A 25,160-nucleotide genomic window follows, 5' to 3' on the forward strand; every position below is an offset into this window, starting at 1 on the left:
GTTTTCCGCATTGGTGCCGAAGTTACACAGGGCTGCTAGTTCCCTTAATTTAGTGACGTAGTCATCGACGGGTTCGGACTGTTCTTGTTTTCAAGTGTAAAACCTTATTCTATGGAGTACTGTGTTCTCTTTGCTGGCGAACCTCTTAATGATTCTTCTAACCGCCTCCTTGAACACATCATCATTGTCATCATCTACCAGAATCGGGGTAAGGCCCTCGAATATTCTTTGCCCTTCCACCCCTAGGGCATTGAGTAGCATGGCCCTGCGTCTCGCCGCTGAAAATCCTGCACCACCCATAGCCTCCACGTATGTCGTGAACAGGGGCTGCCATTGTGGCCAAGGAATGGTAGGCCTACCTGGCGTTTGTAGAAAGGGTGGCGGCGGTGTGGCTCCCTGCATGTTTCTGCGCGGTTTCTTGTGGTGATCCTCGTCGCCAATTTATGTTGTATATTGATACTTGAAGGAAGACAGGAGCCAGGCAGGGGTTTCACCAGTGCTTTATTTCTGGTGGCTACTCTGGACAGTTCTCATATAAACAGTGCCCTAAATGGCAAAGGCCAACGTGGCCAACTGGGGCAGGGCTGCAGTAGCCTTGATGTCGCAGCTTTAATGCTGAATTTATCCCGTGCTCAGAGGAGCCGGGAAGACGCAGCTGGCCATGTCCTCAGCTCGTCCCATAATGCGCGCGTAGCGCGCGGGGGCGGAGCTGCGGGCGCGAGCGAGATCTCGCGAGAGCGGGGCTCTCGCGACATCTCTACAGAACGGTAATATCCTTGGTATAGAACACCGCACCCAGTCAGTGATTGGAGTGCAGGGCAGTAATGAGGAGTCCTAACCAAATTAGGGCGGAATATGGAGTGGCACCACCTGACAGACCTCAGACAGGGTTTTTTTACTTTTCAAACGTAGGCAGGTCTGGCTGTGAGAGTGACACTAAGAGTACATTTAGTGGGGTAATAGGAGAAAAGTGAGATCATCGCTCAGTCTCCAACACTGGGGGAAACGGCTATCCCAAAATCCCGCAAAGCAAAGAAAAAGTAAGCCTACTGCGCATGCTCAGACGGATGGGGCTTTGAAGAAACCTATGTCTGCACATGCGCACTAGGAAGCACCAATCGTCCGCATGCGCAGAGTGCTGCTTTTGAGAAGACGCGCCACGAGCCGCCAAGGAGAGGCGGTGGAAGGACCTTTCACCGGGGAGTGCTGTGCTCCGTAGCCTGGGTGCTGTGCTCTGTAGAGTCAGAGTGCGGAGCTCCGTAACCGCAGCTTTCAAGCTTGTCTGCAGCACGAGCTCTGCACACCTCTGCGCATGCCCTGGTGATGAGCGTCTCACTCTCCTCTGTCACGTGGCTCCGTGTTGCGCAGTCGCAGAGATGAGCGTCTCACTCTCCCCTGTCAACTTGCTCCGTATTGCGCAGCCGCAGTGCTGTTCTGGGGCTTCGCCGTTTCCGGGGCTGCCGGTCTTTTTCTTAGGGATATATCTCGGAATCCTGTGAAAGGTCATTGAAAATAAATCTATCCGTCCGAAATCACCGGGAGAAATCCACCCAAGATCACTGGAGAGAAATCCATCCAAAATCACTGAACATAAATCCACCCGAGATCGCTGGAGAGAAATGCCCAGACATGGGTCATATGAGGTGAGTTGTTTCCTGTGATGTTATCTTGGGGTCAGGGGTCATTGCTGGCACATGGTCCCAGGTCCTGCCCCCCCCCTCCAGCCAGCACTGCTTTGCATTCTGGGAGTTGAAGTCCCACTTCTCCCTCCAGCGGTGGTCCTGCATCAGAGATGCCCACTTGCCACAGGGGGCTCGAGGACCACTTGGGCGCCTCCTATCCCTATTACACTCCAGTTCAAATAATGTGCATATTTAGGAACTTTGCAGAGCCCGGCCCACCACCAGAAGAGGGCCCAATAGTGCAGCCTGTGCAACACCAGAATCACGCCAAGAAGGCTCTACATTTGGCAACCCCAATTAAGAACCTTAAACATAACATAAGAGGGTCTATTGCTTCCAAAAGAATGTCAGGTGACCCCCGACAAGCCTGGTGTTGGGACTTCTGCTGGCGAGGGGGGAGACCGGACCCAAGCGCCACTTCTGCCCAGGCTGAGCCTGACCCCTAGGGCGGGGGAGGGGCTGCCATCCCGGCAGAACCCCTGCGAGCAGGGGTAGACTTCCTACACAGCTGGCCAGCATGTTTGTTCACCTTGAAGACCATATGGGCATTGTCCTCAAGGGAATCCCCAATCAGTATCCGTCCTTCAAAGGGAATTTTCATGGCAGTAGACGTCTGTCGGGCGTCCATCTTTCAATCCCTGGGAAGAACATGCTGACGATAACCCATGATGGAACCCATGGACATGACGGCCGCCTTCACACCATCATACACCAAGTCAGACAAAAACTCCACCTAAGACGTGACGGCCTGCAGAAGGGGCGCAGTATCCGAGCCCTCCCCTGCCGCCTTCAGACTCTCAAGGGCAGCTTCTGCCGTATAAGAGGCATAAGTGGTATACCGCAAGGCACAATGAGCCTCTCCATAAGCCTTCCTCACAGAGGCATCCACTTTACGATCCGTGGCGTCCCGAAGAGAATCGTCTGAGGCCAAGGCCGACCATCCCACCAGACTGGGAATGAGGTCATCCACCAGAACCAACTGTGACAGGGCCATCTCCCCTCCTCCCCCCACCCCACTGGGAAACTGCTTGCCAAGGAACCTGGGGACTGCTAACTTGTCCGGATCAACCCACTCCCTCAAAATCTCAGTCTTCATTTCAGAGAGAAGCATAATACCCTTCTTGAGAGTGCGCTTAAACTGGGGCGGAGGGGGCCGAACCCCTCCAGCCAGAGTAGATGTGGGTGCAGAGTCCGGAAACCCCATGTAATGGGACACCTGAAGAACATCCGCCGTGGCCTCCTTGTCCAGGTACTTGCCCTTGAAATCAGTCGACCTCGGGGAATCGCCCAGGCTGCAGGAAGATGACTCTGAGCATGAGGAAGAGGAGGTGACACCCCCCTGCCAGGATGACGCTGAATCCCCATCTCCTGTAGTGCTCTCTGAAAAACATGCAGGAGCCGGTTATCTGGCACCCTACACCCCTTCTGCTTCTTAGGAGAGGGAGGGGGACAGAAAGAAGAGGAATAGGAAGGAAGGCAAAAGAGAGCGAGGCTCCACATGGCGAGACTGGGAAGAGCGCTTCCCCATGGCGTTGGCACCAATAACCAGAAGCTGAGGCCCGCAAGCAGAGAGGAGCAGCCACAGAGGAGGAAGGCAACAGAACAACCAGAGGCCCCTGCACACAAATATACCAGTAACAGCGGGAAGGACAAGTCGTTAGGCAACCACAAACCCAGCCCAGGAGGCGAGGTGCACACAGTCCCCAGCGTAGAGCACGCCCCCGCTCCCACTTAGCTCTGCCCAGGGTGAAGACCACCCTGGGCAATGCATACCTGGAGGGCGAGCCGCTCTGTGAAGCCCCACAGACCCCACACCCCTGACATGGGATGGCGATTCACTACCTCCGGCTATGCCGGCGGCGGTAGGAGGGACCAGGCTCCCTGCTTGTAATCAATGGGGTGCCCTGCTCAGCAGAGATTCCCCCCCCCCACCCCCTGAGAACTCCCGCCAACCCAAGCAGGCCTCTGCTCCACACGGAAACCTCAAGGTGGCGAGAAATGACCACAAATCCCCCTAGGCTATACCGAGAGGGGTGGGGACAGAAGTGAACAGAGTCCGGGTTGAACTGTTGGGTCTTGGGGATGGTGGGCTGTTATGCCTGGAGGCTAGAGGTGAAGGGAGTGGGGCCTGAGGAAATTAGAAGTAGATAGAGGGTTCCTGTAAGGAGGTGGGACACGTCATTGATAAGTGCTTGGACAAGGAAGAGTGGACGTGGAGGTAATAATCACACTCATAAAGAGGAAACTCGCACAGGCCAACAGGTAGGTACACCTCAGCCTATTTTGGTAGCACTCGCCAAGGCCAGGCTATGTCTTCAGGAGGGATGTGTGTTGAACAGTAGCAACCTAAACGACTGAAGTTGGTGAGCTGGTAGGCTACGTCCAACACACGTGAGAGCAGCAGTGGCATGAAGAATCTTCGGATGTGATTCCTAATTCATATAACACAAAACCCAGTTCCGTCCTCCACACAACAGTTTATCTTGCTGATTCTAAGCATCATATACTTGGTTCTAGAATATCACTTCACAATTTCCCCTTAATGTTATCTCCAATAATGGTAATAATGCCATTATTGTAGGGGATTTGTCATTAAGAAATCAGCATTATACCTTCCTCGTAATGGGGTGAATCTGCTGATTTGGTTGGGTATGGCGGCTTGGGTTGCATCACCATTTCAGCTTGCAAGCCCCTATTCTTTATCTAGGTTGCCACGTCCCAATACATGTCTACCCACTATGCTGATTGCTCAAAGTGCACTGCTTCATCCCACATCCCAATACACATAACACACTATGCCGATTACTCAAAGTGCACTACTTCAATGATTTAAATAGAATGAATAGGTTATCTGGCTGCATAAAGACACTTAGTTGAGGTATACTCTGGCCTTTCAGTTGCATGGTTTTCGAAGGGTATACTGCGTGTGATTGATTTGTTGGAGGGGGATAGGATTTTTGGATTTGATGTATTGTGGGGTAAGTATGGCTTAGCTAGAAGAGAAAGGCATATATATATATATATATATATATATAGATTTGAGTACTCTGTTGTCTCGGAGGATTGTTATGTTAAGGCAGGGTTCAAAATTAAGATTCGATGATAAAACCAGCTCCTGGGTGTTGGGTATCACCCTGTAGACAGGAGCTACCGCAGGGGAACCAGGAGCTACAAGAGATGTTCCTTTAACATTTTGTCCATTTTGTATGAACCATTGTGTTTAAATGTGTATTAGATGTGGTCTAATTCTTCTTTATTAACATTCTAAAATACTCAAAGTTAGTGTCACATTTACATATTTGGAAGGCACTGGTTGGCCCTAGGAGCCAAAGGTTGCTCCCGGTAGCTATTGATTTCAAGCCAACCAGGCTCTACTATGTTAGAAGCAGGAGCTAAATAGCTCCTAGTTCTCTTCTCTTTTGAACCCTGTTGAACCACCCACTGACTGATGAAACTGAGCTTTTTCAAAATTTTTGACAGTCCACCAGGGATGGTGTCATCCTTTCTTTGACTTATGCCAGTTGGGGTTGAAATCAATAATGGGTGGGATCGTTTGCGATCAAAGAAATCTGAAGAGCTTGGCTGCGACTTGTCGCAAAATGAATGGGATGGGGCCGTTAAGGAAGCAACCTTACTGAATTAGATCTTAACTTGAGACTTGCGAGTCAGAAGATTTCGGGGAGACTGTATTGGACTCGAGCCAAAATGTGTTCATTGGGTCTCCAGCGGGATGATTGTTGTTGGGGTAGAGTAGTGGGGACATTGTTGCACATGTTGTTGGGTTGGTCTTGGGCTGATATGATTTGGACTGAGGCCCTCGATCGCATACAATTATTTGTGAGTGCAAGTGTTTAAAGGTGCCTGAAACTTACAATACTATGGTTAAGTGGGTGCACCAGGGGAGCAGCTCATTGCTCGACATTGTGGTTTGTCAGATCACTGGTAGTTACTCAGAAGTGCATTTTAAAGGCGTGGAAGAATAGTTAAGAGCCTCAGATAGATGAATGACTAAATGATCTGGTTATACTGTCCGCATATGAGAAAGTGATGTACAAGAAAAAAGATCGCCCTGATACGCATGGGGAGGTTTGCTCTTCTTTTAATGATCTACACGGATAGTTCTGGCAGGGCTGTTGCTATACAACAGTTTGGTTTTGTGATTGTGCACAATTTAATTTTGTATTTCTTTTGTTTTGTTCTGATGATCTGTTGCTAGTTATATTGTTGCAGGCGTTCATTATAGTTGGATGTATTTATTGGATTCTTTTTCGTTCATTTTCCTGTTGTAGTACTGACTTTGACTTGTTCCCGCAGCATTTTGTAGAGTTATTTCTCTTGGTTTTATGGGAACTACATTGTACTTCTTTCTACTCTTTGTCTGATATTGTAATGTATTTGAACAATTGTAAAGAATAGCATATGGTGTAATTATAAAGAAAAAAAGAATGTCATTAACAAATCTCAAAGTTGCCAATGTTAAAGATATTTGTCAAAACCTCTGAACTTTAAGGGAGAGTGGGTTTCAATCCTCTCTCCCGAACCACAGAAGCCGAATGGATCGACCCCTCCCACCGTGGTTGGCACGGGCGCCTGACTTTAGAATTACAGGTAGCCACGTGGCAGCCAATGGGGGGAAGACGGAGTTAGGGAAAGGGGATGGAGAAATAAAGGGAAGGAAGGGAAAAACAAGACATATACAAATAAAGAACACCTAGTTAATTGAAGGAATTCTTCAATTATTACTCCTGCAACCTGACCTGACTCCTGAATTCACATAACCTTACAAAACCTTGTGCGTATACAAAAAAACCATTTGCATTAGAAAACATGCCTTGTCAAAATTGCGTGCATAACCTTGTCCCACCCAGATACTTCATAATTCATGAAACAATGCACTGGGAAGGCACCTAGTCTCCATGTAACAGGCTTACTAGCAAAAGCACTCTCTTGCATACAGCAAAATATCACTCTTGCATTCAAAACATAATATCTCCGGCAAACAAAACCTCCAGAATTAATTAGCTTCAAAAGATGGAGGCATCATTTGCATTTTACAAATCACCGTCACAGACCAGCGTAAACATAACTGCATTGAAAGTCAGAGTTTCCCAAAATCACCGCTGTATCCCTGCAAGTCACTAAACTTAACACAACTTAACTTTATGGCCCGGGGAGTCATCAGTGACTGACCCGGACCTGTAGAGAATGAGGCAATAAAACAAGTTTTCACCGCCGCAGCCCGGCCAGTAAAATAAACATAGGCACCACTTAACTTTATGGCCCGGCGAGTCATCCGTGACAGACCCGGACCTGCAGAGAATAAGGCAGTAATCAAGTCTTCATCGCCGTAGCCCAGGAATCCAGTTTTCACACGGCATAGCAAGCGTGACTCCTTCACGCCTTCTCAAAGGTCTGCTTTGCTCCTGCCTGCTGCCGTCGCCGCCGCCCGTGCTCTCCAATTCATTAATCAACAGCACTGAAGCATGGGCGAGCGGCTGTTATGAAGACCCGCACTAATTGCAGATCACTAGCAGCTGTGACCTAACGGCCCACTGAAACTACAATGCCTACTGGGAAGTGTAGTTTCTCCGTACCTGCTTTCGTTTACTCCACAATCCTTTATTTCTGACAATATTTGTTTCCCAGTTAAAATCCTCATCCAAAAATGTGATGAGGGGTATATATTCATATCATATAAACCCCTTTTAAATGCTGAACTTGATGGCCATGGGTTCTGTCATCTTTCCCCACATAAACGGCAGGTGCGATCATTCCTTGGAATTTGTAACCTTGCTCATATTTCATTTTTTAAAGTTCTTTTTTATTGGTATTGCACAAACATTAAAAAAAACACCTTATAGCATCCATATGCCAACTCTAACTATCCCCAACAAATACCCCTCATCGAAATTGGCCCAGCATCTGTCAGGTAGCTCCTGTATTCAACGAACATCAGGTACATTCTACATTAGTTGAAATAGGTAGGGTATTTCCTTATAACCATGTCATTCCACATATGGTAGCGGGTCCAGGGGTAACTGTTTCCTGGAGTGCTCCATGAACACGTCTCCCCGCATATCCGCTCTTAATTTTCCATGTTCTCTATAGGATCTCCTTCTATTTCTCATGATTGATTCATCAAGTATGATATGATATGATATGGCATTTTATAACACGCCTATACACAAGTGTTTCAAGGCACGATGAGGCAAGGGGGGGGGCAAAGGGAGGACAGACAACGATCCTACTAGGCCAGGTGTCATTCAGATTGCGCAAGTGCATGGGAAGGGGGGAAAGGAAGAGTGCGCAGGGGGAAGGGAGAGGGGAAAGTGCAGTACATGGGAAAGTAGAATAAATAAGATAAATAAAACGGCCAGCTAGTGGCAAGTGCAAGGATGTGCAGACATAAATGCTGGTAGGGGACTGTAGGGATACAGAAAAACGGTCCCCAGGTGCAGGGGTTGCCAGGGAGGCAGTGCAGGTGGGCAATTGATGGGGCCTGGGCCAGAGATCAGAAAAGGTGGCCAGGTAACCAGTGCAATTTCAGTCAGGAATTCAGCAGGGAGAGGAGGAGAGGAAGCAGAAGCAAAGAGGACGGTTTTGAGGTGCTTCCGGAACCGGAGATGGTTCTCCTCGAGTTTCAGGGAGGCAGGAAGGCTATTCCAGAGAGAGGCCCCTGCCGAAGTGAGTGATCTGCCACCAACTCTTTGCTTGTAGAAGGGACTGACCCTGAGGGAGTTGGAGGCGGATGAGCGAAGAGCTCGAGAAGGAAGGAAGAGAGAGTTGAAGGTATTGCAGCCCCAGACCCCAGAAGGCCTTGTGTACGATGTAGAGGGTTTTTAATTTAATCCTCACAGCCACTGGGAGCCAGTGCAGAGATTTCAGTCCTGGAGAGATACAATCCCTGGGCTTGAGGCCAAGGACAAGTCTCGCAGTCCTATTCTGGATAAGTTCCAGAGGGCGGAGAGTGGAGGCAGGCAGATTTAGATAGAGGCTGTTAGAATAGTCCAGCTTGGAGAGGACCAGCGCTCTGGAGACAGTGAGCTTCTGGGGGAAGGAGAAGAAAGGAAGAATACCTCTAAGGAGGTGCAGCTGGTATTGTGACTTCTTAGAGACGTCAGAGATGTGAGGGGAGAAGGAGAGTGCAGAGTCGAAGATGACCCCAAGGTTTTTTGTCTTGCAGGTGGGGGTAGGAGGAGGGCCAAGAGAGGCCGACCAGAGAGCTGCAGGGAAGGAGGGAGTGGGTGTGCCGATGAGTAGAATCTCAGTCTTACTGGCATTAAGGCAGAGGTCGATGGCGGCACACCATTCCTGGATGGCAGACAGTCAGAGATGAGGGAAGGAGAGGAGGAGGAGGCCGAGGGTAGCACGAAAATGAGCTGGGTATCATCCACATAGCACTGGAAGTTGGGACAGAGAGCAGCAATGCGGTGGGCAAGGAGTGCCAGGTATTGGTCGAACAGCCAGGGAGAGAGGTTAGATCCCTGAGGGACACCACAGGTAGAGAAAAAGATGTCGGAGAGGAAGGATCCAAGCTGTAACCTGGGAGGGTCGGTTGGAGAGGAAAGACGTCAGCCACGCCAGAACCTGGCCAGTGATATCCAGGTTATCGCGGAGACGGTTGAACATGGCAAGCATGGCATGGTTGAGAGTGTCAAAGGCAGAAGAGAGATCAAGCAAGATAAGAACGTACGGGGTGTTAGAGTCAAGGTTGGTGAGCAGGTCTTCACAGATGTTCAGGAGAGCAGTTTCCGTGCTTCTGGCAGCTCTGAAGCCAGACTGATGGTCATGAAGACAACCAACAGATTCAGTGTGGACATTGAGCTGGGAGATGGCCAACTTTTCCAGGGGACACTTTCTCCACTCTGGAATCGAGGCACATAGCATTCATAGCGGAAATTACCCTCCTATTATGTCCCCCTTGGAGTATTTTGTCCAGTATGGGGCTATCTCAGGTTGCTCTGGGAATGAGGAGAACATCTGTTGCAACGACGTTCTTAATCTGTAGTACAGAAACACCCCCAGAGCGTTCAAACTTCCCCTTGTTTTCAGCTCTTCAGTGTTATGAATCTCCCGTCAGGGAACAAATCCCGGTAACTGTTCACCTCTAGTCTTTTCATGAGATTAACATAGCTTAATTCTGAAGTGAGAGGGAACCCCAGTGTGAATACAACTGGTAATTTCGGGGAGTAGAGGACGTCTCCTCTCAGTTTGTTTTTAATGCTAGCCCATGCTCTGCAAGTAAGTTCAACCATATTCACCGCTTTAGAAGCCCTGCCAGGTGCCATAAATATAATGGACCGCAGAAGGTATGGTGCAGCCAGTGCCCTATCCATCTCTAGATGCCTCCTGTCCCCCTGATCCACGAACCAGTAAAGAATTAACCTGGCTTGGGCTATGTTTTAGTATGTCTCAAAATCGGAGAAGTGCCAGCCTTCCTTCGTGTATTAAAGCCGGCAGCTTATCCCAGGACACTCTTGCTTGTTTCACCACCCAAACAAACTGTGTGATCATGAATTTCAACTCTCGGTATTATGCTGCCGTTATTTTGATCGGGACATTAAGCAATACATACAAGAACCAAGCTAACAGCACCATCTTTAGCAAGGAGATTCTACCATAGAGATTTAGGGGCAAGTTCCTCCATCTGGTCATGGCCTCACCGGCTTGTTCCAGTACCCTTCGATAAATGTTTTTATATAGAATGTCTACGTCTCGAGCAATGTTGACCCCCAATTATTGGATGTGTGTGGTGTGCCATTGAAATTCCCATCCATCTGCGTACTGTTGCACCCCGTCGGTCAATGATTGTACCTAGGATCTTTAAGGAACAGTACCATATCATCGGCATAGAGCGAGATCCCCACCCTATGTTTAAAAAGTTGGATCTCTCTGTGTAGGTGAGCCTCCCTTATCCTTTCTGCCAATGGTTCAATTGCCAAAGCAAACAGTAATGGTGAGAGGAGACATCCTTGTTGAGTGCCCTTATGTTAATGAGAGAGATCGGTCTGTACGATGCATACACTTTTAACGGCTTGCCCGGTTTAAGCACTACCATGACCAACGCCTCTCTCAGAGATTCAGGGAGTCTACCCTCACGGATGATCTGATACATTTGCAGCAGGTAGGGTGCTACTTTGTGGCATGGGCCCTCATTACAACACCGGCGCTAAACCATGGTGCTATCAGCACCATGGTTGGTGCCGGTGTTGTAACGAGTCCGCCATGGTGAAATGGGGAAATACCGCCTGATTCCAAGGTTGGCGGGGCGGTATTTCCCCATTTCACCATGGCCCTTCCGCATTCCCATTTTTGCCCCATAGGGCTCAATGGGAATGGGGAAGGTGGCAATTACGGTACCGCAGATTGCGGTACCGTAATTGCTTGTGAGGTCCCTCTGCGGGTCCCTACTTTAACGGCTGGTCTAGACCAGCGGTTCAGGTCGGGTCCCGCAAAGGGACCTCGTAGTAAGGCGCTAAGTGGTTAACGGCGCCGTGGCCTTTTACGGCACTGTTAACCACTTAGCGCCTGGGTCGTAATGAGGCCCATAGTGTTTAAAGAATTCTGCCGTGAAGCTATCCGGGGCTTCCCAGGGGGAAAAGACCTGATGGCCATTACAACCTCCTCCAACGATAATAGGCGACTCAGTCCCTCCCTTTCCTCATCAGTGCACCAACGCAGGTCTGTCAGGCCCAAGTATTTATATGACTCCGCCTGGGTGGTATGTGTGTGGGAAGAGTATAGTTTCCTTTACTATTGGCAGAACTCTTCAAATGTCCTCAAATCTCTCCTCACCCTGTTAATCTGTTATTGACAAGACCCGGTCCCAGTGGTTATCCAGCCTTGTAATCCTCGCTAAATGTCTACCAGGTTTCTGTCCCTCCCCATATTGCCGCACTGCCGCCTTCCACCCGATCAATTTAGCCTCCCTATGCACCAGTGGTTTAAACTGTTACAGGCATTGCATTATACCTGCGCATTGCCTTGGTGTCGCTGTCGACCTGTAGTGTACCTATGCGCATCTCCATGTCGTTTAGTTCCCTCCTTATTTCATTCAGCATCCCCACTTCTCCTGAAAATACACTTCCCTCATATCACGCATTTGAAACTTTCCCAAAGTATCCCAGCTGAGTCCACTGATCCGGCATTAGTGTCAAAGAAGGTGTCTATTGATCCGGTTAGGCCTGAACAAGGTGTCCGTCAGTGCTTCGTTCTTGAACCTCCAAGGCTTCTTCTCCCTCCCCGCCAGGTCCAAGCTCAACAATACCGGGGCATGGTCCGAAAGTGTGCCAGCCAATATTACCACCTCTGTGATTGCTCTCATCAATGCCTGGGAGACCAGGAAATAATCCATCAGACCTCTTCCCCTCTCTGTCTTTAATTGTGGTGATCAGGCTGAACCCTATAGTGCTATTAATGAGAATGCATATGAGGAGTGGAGAGAAAAATATCAATGGCATCCCCAGCTCTTTCCGAATTTGCACTCCATTTCTGATGCCAGATGTGTCTCCTGCAGGAACGCCATTCGCACATGATGGCGCTATAGATAGAGTAGAACCCTACGACACTTAGATGGGAAATTTATCCCCCTAACGTTCCACGTGATAAATTTAATTGAGCCTACCATTCCTTAGATATGATAATCCAGGCTCTAAACCCCGCCTGTCCCCCGCTTTGATCATGTTTCAGCCTGTTGTCCCGGTAAGTCAAAAAATTCCGGATGGTCACCCTTCAGGAAGTGCTGGGACAGCTGGAAGAAGGGTACTTCCTGTCGTCGCTGGACTTGGAGGATGCATACTTCCACATCCCCATACACAAAGGACATCGAAAGTTTCTACGCTTCGTGGTCCAGGGGCGGCACTATCAGTTCAAGGCACTGCCCTTTGGTTTGAAGTCGGCACCAAGGATCTTCACCAAGTGCTTGGCACCCGTGGCGGCGCGGCTGCACCTGCAGGGGATCCACGTCTGCGCCTATCTGGACGATTGGTTCATCCGAACGAAGTCAAGGGAACTCGCCGTCGACCACACAGCGAGGACCGTCCGCCTGCTCACGGAACTGGGGTTCTCGATAAACTTTGCGAAGTCCTGCTTGGTGACATCGCAGGACGCCCTGTTCCTGGGAGCCAGGCTCAACACAGTGGCGCGGCTGGCTTCACTGTCGGAGGAGAGGATAAAGGCCATCCTGGGCAAGGTACAACGTCTGTTGACTATGGAAGTAGCCAGGGTGAATCTCGCAGCGGGCATGAACTTCCAGACCTCGGCGCATCAGGAGATGGTGACGACGGACGCCTCCCTGGAGGGATGGGGCACGCACACCGGAGATCTCCACGCAAGAGGCCTTTTGGCTGCCGGAGAAGAGGTCACTGCACATGAACGTCCTGAAGCTTCGGGCCGTGTTATGGGCCCTCAGGTCCTTCCTTCCGTCCCTCAAGGGCAAAGTGGTAAGGGTCTTCACTGACCACACCACCACGATGTTCTACATCTGGAAGCAGGGGGGCACCAGATCCCCAGCTCTCTCCAAGGAAGCACATGATCTGTGGAACTGGGCTGTCGCCCAGGGGATGTTTCTGGTGCCCTTTCACCTGGCAGGAGTAAAGAACACTGTTGCCGACTCACTCAGCAGGGAGCTGCGCTCTTGCCACGAATGGGAGCTTCGGCAAGATCAAGTAGATCCCCTATTCCGATGATGAGGCAATCCCCAGATCGATCTATTTGTGACGAACACCAAGTGCCGGACGTTCGCCAGCAGGTTTCCCCAGCCGGGGAGCATGGGGGGATGCATTCTCCTTCCCCTGGGACGGCCTGTTCCTCTATGCATTCCCACCATTGCCGTTGATCCTGCGACTCATCAGTTAACTCAGACGGTCCCAGTGCAGGATGATCCTCGTCGCACCTGCGTGGCCGAGGCAGATAGGGTTCCCGGACCTTCTGGACAGGTCACCGTCCCCTCCAGTCAAGCTACCGACGGACGCAGATCTTATCGCCAGGGAAGGAGGCGCAATCCTGCATCATGACCCAGGATCTCTGAACCTGCAGGCCTGGCTCCTGCAGCAATAGAATTCAGAGGCTACGACATCCTGGCGGACTGCAAGGAGGTACTTGCCAAGGCCAGGGCTTCCTCGACTCTTAAGTGCTATGGACATAAATGGAAGAGGTTCTCTGTCTGGTGGCGTGCACAGAAGATCAACACTCTACAGATTACGGCCTCTCAAGTGCTGCCGTACTTGCTGTAGCTGGCCAAGGCTTAGAATTCATCGGGCGGCTATCTCCGGCTACACCAGAACTCTGGGGCGGTCGTCGCTGTGGTCTCACCGTCTGGTGAAGGAGTTCATGAAAGGACGTTCCCGCCAGTGAAGGCTCCGGCCCCGGCGTGGGAGCTCAATGTGGTGCTTACCAGGCTCATGGGCCCGCCATTCGAGCCTTTGCATTCGGCACAGCTGAAATTCCTATCGTGGAAGACAGCGTTTCATCACCTCCGCACGACAAATGGGAGAGATCCAGGCCCTCTCCTGTAAGCCTCGGTATCTGACATTCCACAAGACGAGGGTAGTGATGAGGGCGCACCCCTCCTTCATGCCCAAGCTCCCGTCGGACTTCCACCTCAATGAGCCATTGGTGTTAACTGTTTTCTTCCCGCTGCCGGCTGAGAGGACTTTGCACTTGCTGGATGTGGCTAGAGCTCTGAAGTTCTACGTGGACCGCACTAAGAGTTTTCAGAAGACATCACAGCTGTTTGTGAACTTTGGCACTGTGAACCAAGGAAAGGCCTTCTCCAAGGCTTCCATTTCCAGGTGGCTCTCCGGCTGCATCATGCACTGTCACCGGTTGTCAAACCGACCATTGCCGCGCCGTCCGAGAGCCCATTCAACCAGAGCTATCGCTGCTACTACGGAGTTCCTGTCTGGTGTGCTCCTGCTGGACATCTGCAGGGCTGCTACGTGGAGGTCGACTCACACCTTCACGAAATTCTACTGCGTCGGTCGGGATTCCAGGGAGGAGTCCAGAGTCGGCCAAGCCTACAACATAGGCCTATAACATAGGCGCCTACAACATAGGCGGTGTGACTTTACACCGATTACTACTGCTTCCAGTAGAGCATCGAAATAAATTCGACTACTACAAACTTTCTGCAGAAGCTGCAATGGAATTACGTAGAGTATTGAAACAAATGAAAATGCTACTAATAGATGAAGTGAGCATGGTCTCCAACCTAATGTTGGCTTTGAGTCATCTCAGATTGCAAGACGTACTTAAAAATAATAACGAGGAACGCTTTGCAGGGAAACACATTATCGTTTTCGGCGATCTTCTACAATTGACACCAGTGAAAGGTGAACCGATTTTTAAAACCTTAGGCCACAAACTCTGCCGGAAAACTGTTGGTAGCATAGGTAATGTTAACCTTTGGCATCATTTCCAATACAGAGAATTAACTGAGAACATGCGCCAATCTGCAGATCTCACTAATGCCAACATCTTAAAAAGTATTAGAGTTGGTGTATTATCGCAAGAAGCACAAGCTGTATTGAAAAACCGGCATGTACATGCACCTTATGGCGATAATGCATGTGCAACTGATGTTATGGAACAAATAGTGCACAAAAATGTCAATTGTATGGCCTTAATGCCAACTCTTGCAAGCTGTTTCATATTCAATTAAACAATGCTAAAGAAAGAAATGCAAGCAATAATCGAAATTAGCACCACAGACAAACTAGACGTACATGGTAGGACAGTACCCATGTTTGAGCAAGCCACAACAAGACTAAATAGTTTAGAAAATTCAATCTCCAACACAGCTGGGTTGGAAAAAATATTGAAATTATCATTAAATTGTAGAGTAATGCTTAAACGTAACCTTGACGTAGAGCAGGGGCTAGTTAATGGAGCACTGGGCACAGTTGTTGGCTTTCAATCATACCCACGTGATAGCAACATTCAGTTTGTAAATATTTGCTTTGATAAAGTTTCAGAAGTGAAAAGGATAGGGCGCTCAATTGCTCTATTCCTTCTCTTCAAAGACATGTATGTACGTAGAGAGCAATTTTCTCTAACTCTTGCATATGCAGTTACCATTCATAAATCCCAAGGTCTTACCCTAGACAAAGCATTGATACATATAGGAAACACAGTGTTTAAGGAAGGCATGAGCTACGTAGCATTATCACGCTTACGTACACTTGACGGTCTATTGCTAATAAACTTTGATTAAAGTAAAGTCAAAGCTGATATTCCTTGCATTCTAGAATACAATAGATTACGTTCACTGTACACCCCTCATCTGAAACAATACCCTGTTCCAGATAAAGTGAAACGTGGTAAAAGAAAATTAAATGAAACAGAAATGCAACAGAATGCAACAGCAAATTCCGCAAAGAAAAGAAAAGAAGCTAAAGTTTCATCAATTGCCGCAAACATAGAAGAACCTAATGGGGAATGTAAACCAGGCATGTCGGCAAAGAAGCAACAGAAAAACCAAAAAATGCACTCGGATACAGAACTTGCTGGCCCATTCAAATTTACAAATGAAAGTGGGGTAAGTTGCTATGCAAATGTAGCAATCAATATTCTATTTCAATTGCCACCAATTATTAACAATATTTACCTGCACAGTACAGACCAATTGTGTTTGCAAATGTTAGTGCTGCATAGAAATGCAACAAGCAATCCTGACAACACATACAGTGTTCATGGAGTAAGGCAACAATTGGACGACTGTGCTGGAATGGTGAGATTCACTATAAACTGACAAGAAGATCCACAAGAATGTCTAATGCACATACAATTAGTATTGGAAAACAAAAGCATACCTATAAATGAAATCTTCCAAATATCGTACATGTGGAAACTTACATGCACTCTTTGTAGCAAAGTGATACAGGAAGAAATCCCAAATGAGCGATTTGTGTATGTTTCCATACCAAATACTGAGAGCATTCCATTTCAGCATCTGGTACAAAATGCAAACCATGGCAGATTATGTAGTATTTGCAATTCAGACAATCGCTCCACCTTACTGATACAATCACATATTGCCTACATAATACTTATGCTTCTACGTTATAATGCAGATGGCACCAAAAACAACTGCAAACTGACTGGATTCACACACAGTCAAGTGTCACTTGGAAAGAAAACCTTTACAACAGTAGGAATAATCTACCATGCATGAGCTACAACCAATGCAGGTCACTACACTGCATACATTAAAAATAATTCTGAATGGTTTGAACGTAATGATAGCACCATTACTCTAAAGCAGAGGTTGCCAGCTAACCTAACAAATACGTATTTAATGTTCTTGAAGCCAAAACTTACGAAATAATGTATACTTCAAGATTGTCAACAAAGTATGTCAAAGACTACAGACAGTTAGAATACACCCACATGTATCTAACTACCCAACAGGATGGAAGAATGACACAAATAAATGATTATCACAGATCGTTGGAACAAATGCACAGGTAGAATACGCCTATAGGTATCTAACTGTTGTTAAAAATCGGCAGGAAGGCGACAAAGAAAACATTAATGGAAAAGATGAAGGAAAGAGGATGTAACAATGACACGAATGAGTATCACAAATCTGTAGGAAGAAATGCACAGTTAGAATACGCCTACAGGTATCTAACTGTTAAAAATGGGCAGGAAGGCAACAAACATAACTTTGATCAGAAAAATGAAGAAAACACTGAAAGGAAAACATGAAGTACTTAGTACCATAAGAAATGAATGGTTTTTTAATCCGACACAGATTTTTTTCCCCAGACCCAAGGATTAGAAAAGCAAACACAGAAACAGAGCTCAATGCACAGTACACTGGTTTGTAAGCTAAATATGAGGGTCCAAAAAAAAAAAAATTAACTGCCTATTATGCAATGTGGTAAATTTGGAAAAACTGCAAACACTAACACACCTTATTTCTTTCATCACAGAAATGGAAAAAGTGATACTTCCGCCAAGTACGATAACCAATTTTAAAAAAGTTTATGGATTCTGAACAAAGTAAGGAGTAAGTATATTGGCAGGCATTTTCTACACATGGGAATCTCCTTGTCTAATCTATGGTACTAATAAGCTGCAGTGCCTGTAGGCTGCCCTTCCATCTTCGGTGAATAACCTACCACCTACGCCTTACAACCAAGTTTCAAGGAGTTCAGTTCCTATCCACAACCTTCGCTGCATATGTAAAACATGGTCCTTTTAAATTAGCTGCTTATAAATTTACTTTTCGGACCATCGTCTGCAGCCATGAAGTGAAGACACTAGGGCATCAACACAACAACCAGAATCCACCACACCCATATTGACTTGTAACTCCACTGCTTATGACTTCAGTCTTGCGTGCATGGGCTTTAGCCATGCACCCAAGAGTGCAGGGTCTCCCCACAACCACCTCGGTGATGTGTAGTAGTGGGGGTTATTCTATAGGTGTGTTATCCTTCAGTACCTCTGCCCAGAGGCTTCCCTCCTAGGTGTATGTCTGTAGATCTTACATGGGATGGGTGTGCAGTGTCTTCCACGTCTAATACTTACCACTTTGTTCTTGGGTGCATGGCCTTTGGCCATTATAGCCTAGATTAATGTCGCCAAGGATGATACATCTGGTGTTTGGCTTGATGAGAGGGGAGAGTACTAGAGGGATGATAGCCTAGATGAATGTCGCCAAGGATGATACATCTGGTGTTTGGCTTGATGAGAGGGGAGAGTAGTAGAGGGATGATAGCCTAGATGAATGTCACCAAGGATGATACATCTGGTGTTTGGCTTGATGAGAGGGGAGAGTAGTAGAGGGATGATAGCCTAGATGAATGTCGCCAAGGATGATAGATCTGGTGTTTGGCTTGATGAGGGGGGAGAGTAGTAGAGGGATGATAGCCTAGATGAATGTCGCCAAGGATGATAGATCTGGTGTTTGGCTTGATGAGAGGGCAGAGTAGTAGAGGGATGTCTAGATCAGGATTAGTGTTTTTATTGGGTGATCTATATATGACCAAAAAGTTGGTTGTAGTTTTAGGGTTGGAATTAAATTTGGCTAGGAGGAATTCGAAGCCATCTATATTCACAAGGGGGCATGCCCTAATTTGCAGGATTGATTTAGCTATCATGGCAACTCCGCCTCCTTGTGCGTTAGTTCTGTCTACTCTGAGAATGTTGAATCCAGGTGATATGGCGAGAGCTAGCAATGGGCTTGATGCTTGGTGAAGCCAAGTTTCTGTAACAACTAGAATATCTAGTTGTTGGTCAATAATGAGATTGTGGATCTCAATGGCATGAGCTCCAAGTGAGCGAGCATTGATGAGCGCACCTTTAATATTAGGTGTGGGATCTGATGGGGGCATAGCGATTGTAGGTAACGTTTGGGGGCTATGGTATCATTGGTTTGTTTAGGTGTAGCGTTGGGGGTTGGCTTACTTTGATGGGACATGGACATAAAGTTGAATTTATGTCGTTTGGGAGTGGTTGCTGGTGCCTGGATGGAGGCACTTGGTACGGGACCTTAGTCTGCTCTGTCTGGTGTTGCCTCGAATAGGGATTTTAGCAATGCGAGTCACTTTGGTTGGAGTATCATTGGGGGGATTCAAGAGAGTACCGGAGGTCGGCTCTCGGTAGGTGTTGGCTGTGTGGTGATAGTTTCCTGTTCCTGGAGGGACTGGAATGGTGCGGTAGTAGGTAGGAAGGGAGTGGGACAAGTGATAGGATGATGACGGAGGCAGCCAATTCTTAAAAGACCTTTGTCCTGAGAGATGAAAGCACTTCCGGTACAGGGAGCAGCATTATGTATTAGGATAAATGGGTACATGATGGCTAGTAGGGAGCCTAACATGGTTTGCTATTAGCGAAAGGGGAGGTAATCGTAGCTATGAGAGGGGGAACTTTGTCCAGTCATAATAAGTAATTCTACTAGACCAGATAGGTTGGGGTGAAAGTCTAGACAAAGCACACAATATATATTGGTAGTAGAAACATGCTAGAAGTGGTCAATTGTTATATGCAAATAGGTCCGTATTGGGATTGCGAGATTGCAATATTAAAGACGTTGGCTTGATACTATGCATACCAGATGACCTTGACACAGTACAGAATAGGCACGAAGTAATTTTGGTAGGCAGTACAGTAATAAAGCATGTCATTGATCAGTGCAAACCTCTAATTGGAATGTTAGGTACAGAGTGAGCAGGCTATATTTCTAGACAAATGGGGCAATATTGTGAATTGATTGCTAGAAGTAGAAACAACAATTAATTAACAATGGCTCGTAGTAATGCGTGTGTTATTAGGGCGGCAGACCTTAGGCTGTGTAGTCATAGTTCAGCACCTGTATTTACGTTAGAATGTTTTGTTGGGCTGCATGATTTAACAATAATCCAGAGCTAAGTTCTCGGTGTTGTACGTTATGTCCTGCGGGATATGGTCCGCTGAGGTAGTAGTTGGGCGGTGTGTAGTAGTGATAGTAGTTGGGCGGGTGTGAATGAACTTTAAAGCCATAATTCAATACTGTAGTCTGAGTGGTCTGGCATCACATGGGTGCTCATTTGAAAGTCTCTGTTAGGTATCAAACCGAAAGGGTGCAAACGTTAAAAGCAAGAGAAATTGTGACATCGAAGTGGTCCTGCAACGGGTCAAGCCAAACCCTGTGCACATTCGAAAGTCTTCGATCCTTTGTGTTTCAAATTGACATTGATCCGAGCCCGGCTGAGGGAGACTAATTGTGTTGAAGGGATCTGAGCCTGCACAGGGGGATCCAGGGTGAACCGTGAGTCACCCGAAAAAGAAGTACCTACGAACATTGTGGAGTAAGTGGAAGGTAAAAGACAGACTCAAGCCCGGCTGAGGGAAGCCTGTGCAGAACTTTATGCTAAAAGGATCTGAGCCCGGCGGAGGGGGATCGGGGTGTATAGTGACTCACCCAATATGAATACTTATGAAAATCTCGAGGGAAAAAGAACTTGTTTGTTTATTTGGTTGCATCAGGCCCTTTGAGTGAAGACCCTTTGAGAAGCAGGAGACTAACACTCCGAAGGCCCTTATGCTGATGTGATAACTGTAACCTGGTGCTAAAGAAGGCAGAGACTGTTCTGTGCTCGAGTGAACTACCTTTCCTGTGCTGAAAACATGGGGAAGGGAGGCGAGCGGCCTGAAAACCTGACCTATCATTTTGAACACTTCTTTCTTTTGCCTAACACTGTCCCACACATTATTTGTATTTAGAGGTAAGGATTGGCAATAGGCTTTTCTTCGTATAAGCCCTTATATTTGACAAGACACCATTAGTACTGCCTTATTATTTGATGTCCGTAGCTTGCTCCCATCTGTAGATTTAGGTTTAGATTAGACGTTTATTATACCCTTTTTGAAGTTCAATAAACACCCTTGTACTGTGGTCACTTGCGCCTTTTTACTGTTAATGCCATGCCTTCCTTAAAGACCCCACATGTAATGAGTATAGGGGCGGTCAAGGCTCCCACTCCGCCCAACCTTAACTGTATAGTGTTTTTCTCATGAAAGGGTCTGGTGAAATGAAGGATATGCGCAGGGCACCCATATTATTCTAGCTTGGACCATAAACCGTCTCTAAAAACCGGATCAAAAGCAGACTGGAAGGCCACGAAAAGGCGTACATACCCGTGTTCCCCCCTACAAGCACGCCCTTTCCGTCAGACAATCCATTATTCTTAGGTTATACATGGTTGAACAACCTGGCCTAAAACTGGTTTGGAACCTATGCAAGAGCCCAATCTTGTCCACCCACTTTTGAAGTTCTTGCAATATAAATGTGACAAAGAGTTTCCCTGAGGTATCGAGCATCGAGAGTAATCTATAGTTTCCCCGGTAATGTGACATCCCCCTTCTTAAACACTGGAATGAATATCGCATGTTTGCCAAGAACTGGGAATTCTACCTGTTCTCATGATCTTTTCAGATAAAATCTCCAACAGTAAAGCCCATGTCCTTGGGTCCTGTTTAAGAATAACATTAGCAAGACTGTTGGGACCCGGGGACCTAGAGGCTTTCAGTCTACCAATTCTACTAATTATCTCTTCCTTGGTGATTGGTAAAGAGGGATCACACATGTACATGCTACAAACACCTTTTCTATTGGCCCTGCATTTACAATGGTCTTACCCTGATGTTCCTGCCATTGTTTCTCGTTAATAAGGTTCAAAGTCGTCCTATTGCTTAACCCAATAGATTCCAAATGCTCCTCACATTTCTTGGGCTTCTCTGCCATTCAACACCTCAACAGGAGGAGTGCCACCAGCGTACCCAATTTCTTTAGGCATTTTTTATAGCTTTTGCCTTAATCCCTCATTGGTGTTGGCGTAGTTGGCTTTAACTTTGCAAAGGTCCCTACGCATGACTCGCTTCCTGTCTCTGATAGTTTTATCAAATATGACTGGATCATTATCCTCTCATCCAATAAAATAGGTAGTATGTAGCGCATATTTTGATAGCCAATCCTCTATTTCCTCTACATCCATGGTGCGGAACTTAAGGGACAATTGAGGGCCAATACTCTCAATATTCTTTTTCGCTCTACCAATATTTTGCGTCGTTCATTTAATCCGATTTCCAGCGGGATTAATTTCAACCGCTCCAATTCTCTTTGAGGGTTTAACCTTGAACCTATGCAAATGTCAGTGGTAGAAGCGTGATCATCCAATTGTTACCCTGCACTCTCATACTTACTAACCGGGTTAACAAACAAGTAATCAAGTGTAGCTTTGATTGCCAAGCTGGCAAGTGTATTCACTTGGACAATCCCCCTTCGAGCGAAGATTAAGCACTGTTAAATAAATCCAAATTCTCAACAAAATTCATGCAGTTTATCCCCTCAGAATTCGGTTTAACATGCTTCATGATGCTTCTGCTACTGAGCCCCAACTCTGAGGCAATCTCCTTTGTACTTGCACAATGACAATTAAAATCACCCCCCAAAATAATGAAATCAACGTTATCACCACATGACCAGTTAGCAAATAATACAGTTAATGCATCCTTTATACCTTCCCTGTACGTAGCGCCTGGAGGGTCATAGTTAGAAAGCAGCTCCTGTACTCTTGGGAAGGTTCACACACAAAGTTGTATTGCAAGTTCACTTACGCTGTTACATTAGAAGATGCCACTGGGTCCCAACACCCAGGCTGGCCCAGCTCCAACTGACATTAGCTAGAACCTTCACACACACTCACAGGACAACATTCCACGACAGGACTCACAACATTGTCACAGCTCATGCATTCACAGATGGGTACTTTACAACAGTTCTATACAATGACAATCAATACCCGTCCGTTATATTCAGTTTTGATATTATATTATCCACCTCCACTGCTAATATATGTTTTTGGCAAGTAGGTGCGCTTACCCTTCTGGAATTTAGACCATGAGCTACTCCGATGACCAACACCCCAAATGGTCTTCCCTTATCGCCCTTTCTGGCAATAATTTGATGGATGGTATACTCATGAATATGGATGTTGGTCATTAGCCACATCTCTTGTAATAGAAAGCTCTGAAATGGAGCCAGAGGGGTAAAGCACCATTGGGAGTCAAAAGATGGGTAAACCAACAGGTATTCCTTTCTGTCTAGTCAAAACAGCCTGTAGGCATTCAGCTAACCATTTCAACATGGATGCTATATCTGCTAATTTAGTATTTCCACTTTCAGGGGCGTGTTAGTCTTGGAGGCAGATTGCCATAGTCCCTAACTACTAATTCCAAGCAGTTTCATATCCACCTTATCCATATCCACATCAAGTTCAACCCCACAGTTAAACAGTTGTACACAGTGATTGCATAATAATGTTACCATATCAACATTTTACAATGTCTCAACGTGACGTTGGGGTTTGTACTTTCGAGGAGTTCAAAGAATTAAAAGTCATCCGAAACTAGCACTCGCAACTGGGGTATTTGACTCAGGACTGAAATGAAAGTTGAGCGACCTAACCATTTATCTCTGCTTTTCTTTTTCATGTTGTTTACATACAACTTCTTATCCAATGAATCCTGAACAGGTCCGATCAAGTCATTCGTAGCCCCCTGTCCCCCTGGTCCTTCTAGTATTTACTTTAATTGGACCAGATTTAGTATGATCAAACTTTCCACACAATTGGGAGCCAGATGATTCTCATGCAGGGATTCTTCAAGGTCCTGATCCGTAGCCACACTGGTAGCCAATTTATCATTAACTAACCAGCTTGCTAGTTTGCTACTTTGTTTTGACTGTGTTTTTTTTGTCACGGGATGCTTTTTTTCTAATCTTTTTAGACCCCTTCACATTTACCTGAGCTGGTAGCACTTCCACCACATTTTTCTGCTTAGCATGTGCCTGCCAGGCATGCCGGGCCAGGCGTCTGTTTCCTAGAACAGTAAATGTCTGGAGATGCAGGGGACACAGCTCCACCTCATCCCCATTCTTGATTTTTACCCAAGATCTCCGTGGTGGCCTTGGCGTCGGCTGTGCCTGCGCACTTTGGAACCGTTACAGGTCTTACTATACACTCCTCATTAGGGGTAACCCTCTGGCACCCCCCGCGGAAAAAGATTATCATGTATTTTCCTGCATCGTGTCAAAAGGACCTTCATGGCAAATTGAGTCGTCGCCATGAAGGAATGGATTTTTTGATATTGATCAATACTTTTGGTTGACTCATTAGATTGGTCATTAAGCACCGGATGGTCAAGCAAGTTGGGGGGTACAGAAAGTCTATTGGGGTCTTTAGATAGTGTCCCCCCCTCAGCCCAGATGACTTCAGTTTCTACTTCCACTGTCTGCCCTGCGTTACACGGGATTATAGCAGCATCCCCCGCTATGGATTGCTGCAAGGAATAGGAAAGGTCTAGTAGGGAATTATTGGATAGCTCTGTGGAAACGCGTGGGTCTTGGAAGCAAGACCACGCTGAGCAACACATGCTTGAAACTATGCGCGTCATAAATAACCTGCACTTGCACAATCTGAATGTACAAGGCCCAGTAGGATTGTTCCACCCTCATCCCATTCCCCTTGAGACACACTCTTGTGTAGGTGCATGATAAATTACCTATAAAAAAGAATGTCGTCCATGATGGAATGGTCTCAGCTAGCTTGGGCCTCTCTAACATTATTCACCATGTCTGTAGTTTCAGCAGGTAGCGCATTGTTTGGCATCAGTGTGATTGAATCAGCCCAAAAAAACAATCTAACTTTGCCCTTAGAGTTAATGGGTCCGTTGCCTAGCCTTACTGGCTATCCACTTGGGCCCTGAGGATCTGTTTGAGCAGTTATTGAAATGTTATAACTCGACGCCGACTATCCTTTGCTCAAGTTGTGTAGATGATTTCACCTTGCTTTTGCTCAGCATCACAACATCAGTGTTACACTAGAATGGATATGGGCTTTGCAATGACGATAGACAACCACAGCTTCAGGCACTCATCTTAATTCCTCGGCCTCTTGCGGGCTAGCGGGACAGCGAGACAGCACTCGCTAA

General features: G+C 46.9%; 1 protein-coding gene across 2 annotated transcripts in view; it reads left to right on the plus strand.

Moving 5' to 3' along the window:
• Nucleotides 1-1,296: 1,296 nt before the first annotated feature.
• LOC138489466 (zinc finger protein 436-like) overlaps nt 1,297-25,160 on the plus strand; it is a 235,340-nt gene continuing 211,476 nt past the window's right edge. Inside the window, exon 1 of one of the 2 annotated variants that reach the window (XM_069617194.1) lies at nt 1,297-1,643. In XM_069617194.1, coding sequence (XP_069473295.1) covers nt 1,620-1,643 — 24 coding nt within the window. In that variant the 5' untranslated portion in view covers nt 1,297-1,619. The remainder of the gene's footprint in view (nt 1,644-25,160) is intronic. The other variant, XM_069617193.1, reaches the window with a different exon arrangement.

This window comes from Ambystoma mexicanum, chromosome 9, assembly GCF_040938575.1.
Source record: "Ambystoma mexicanum isolate Mex_15411 chromosome 9, UKY_AmexF1_1, whole genome shotgun sequence".
Classification (NCBI taxonomy): Eukaryota; Metazoa; Chordata; class Amphibia; order Caudata; family Ambystomatidae; genus Ambystoma; species Ambystoma mexicanum.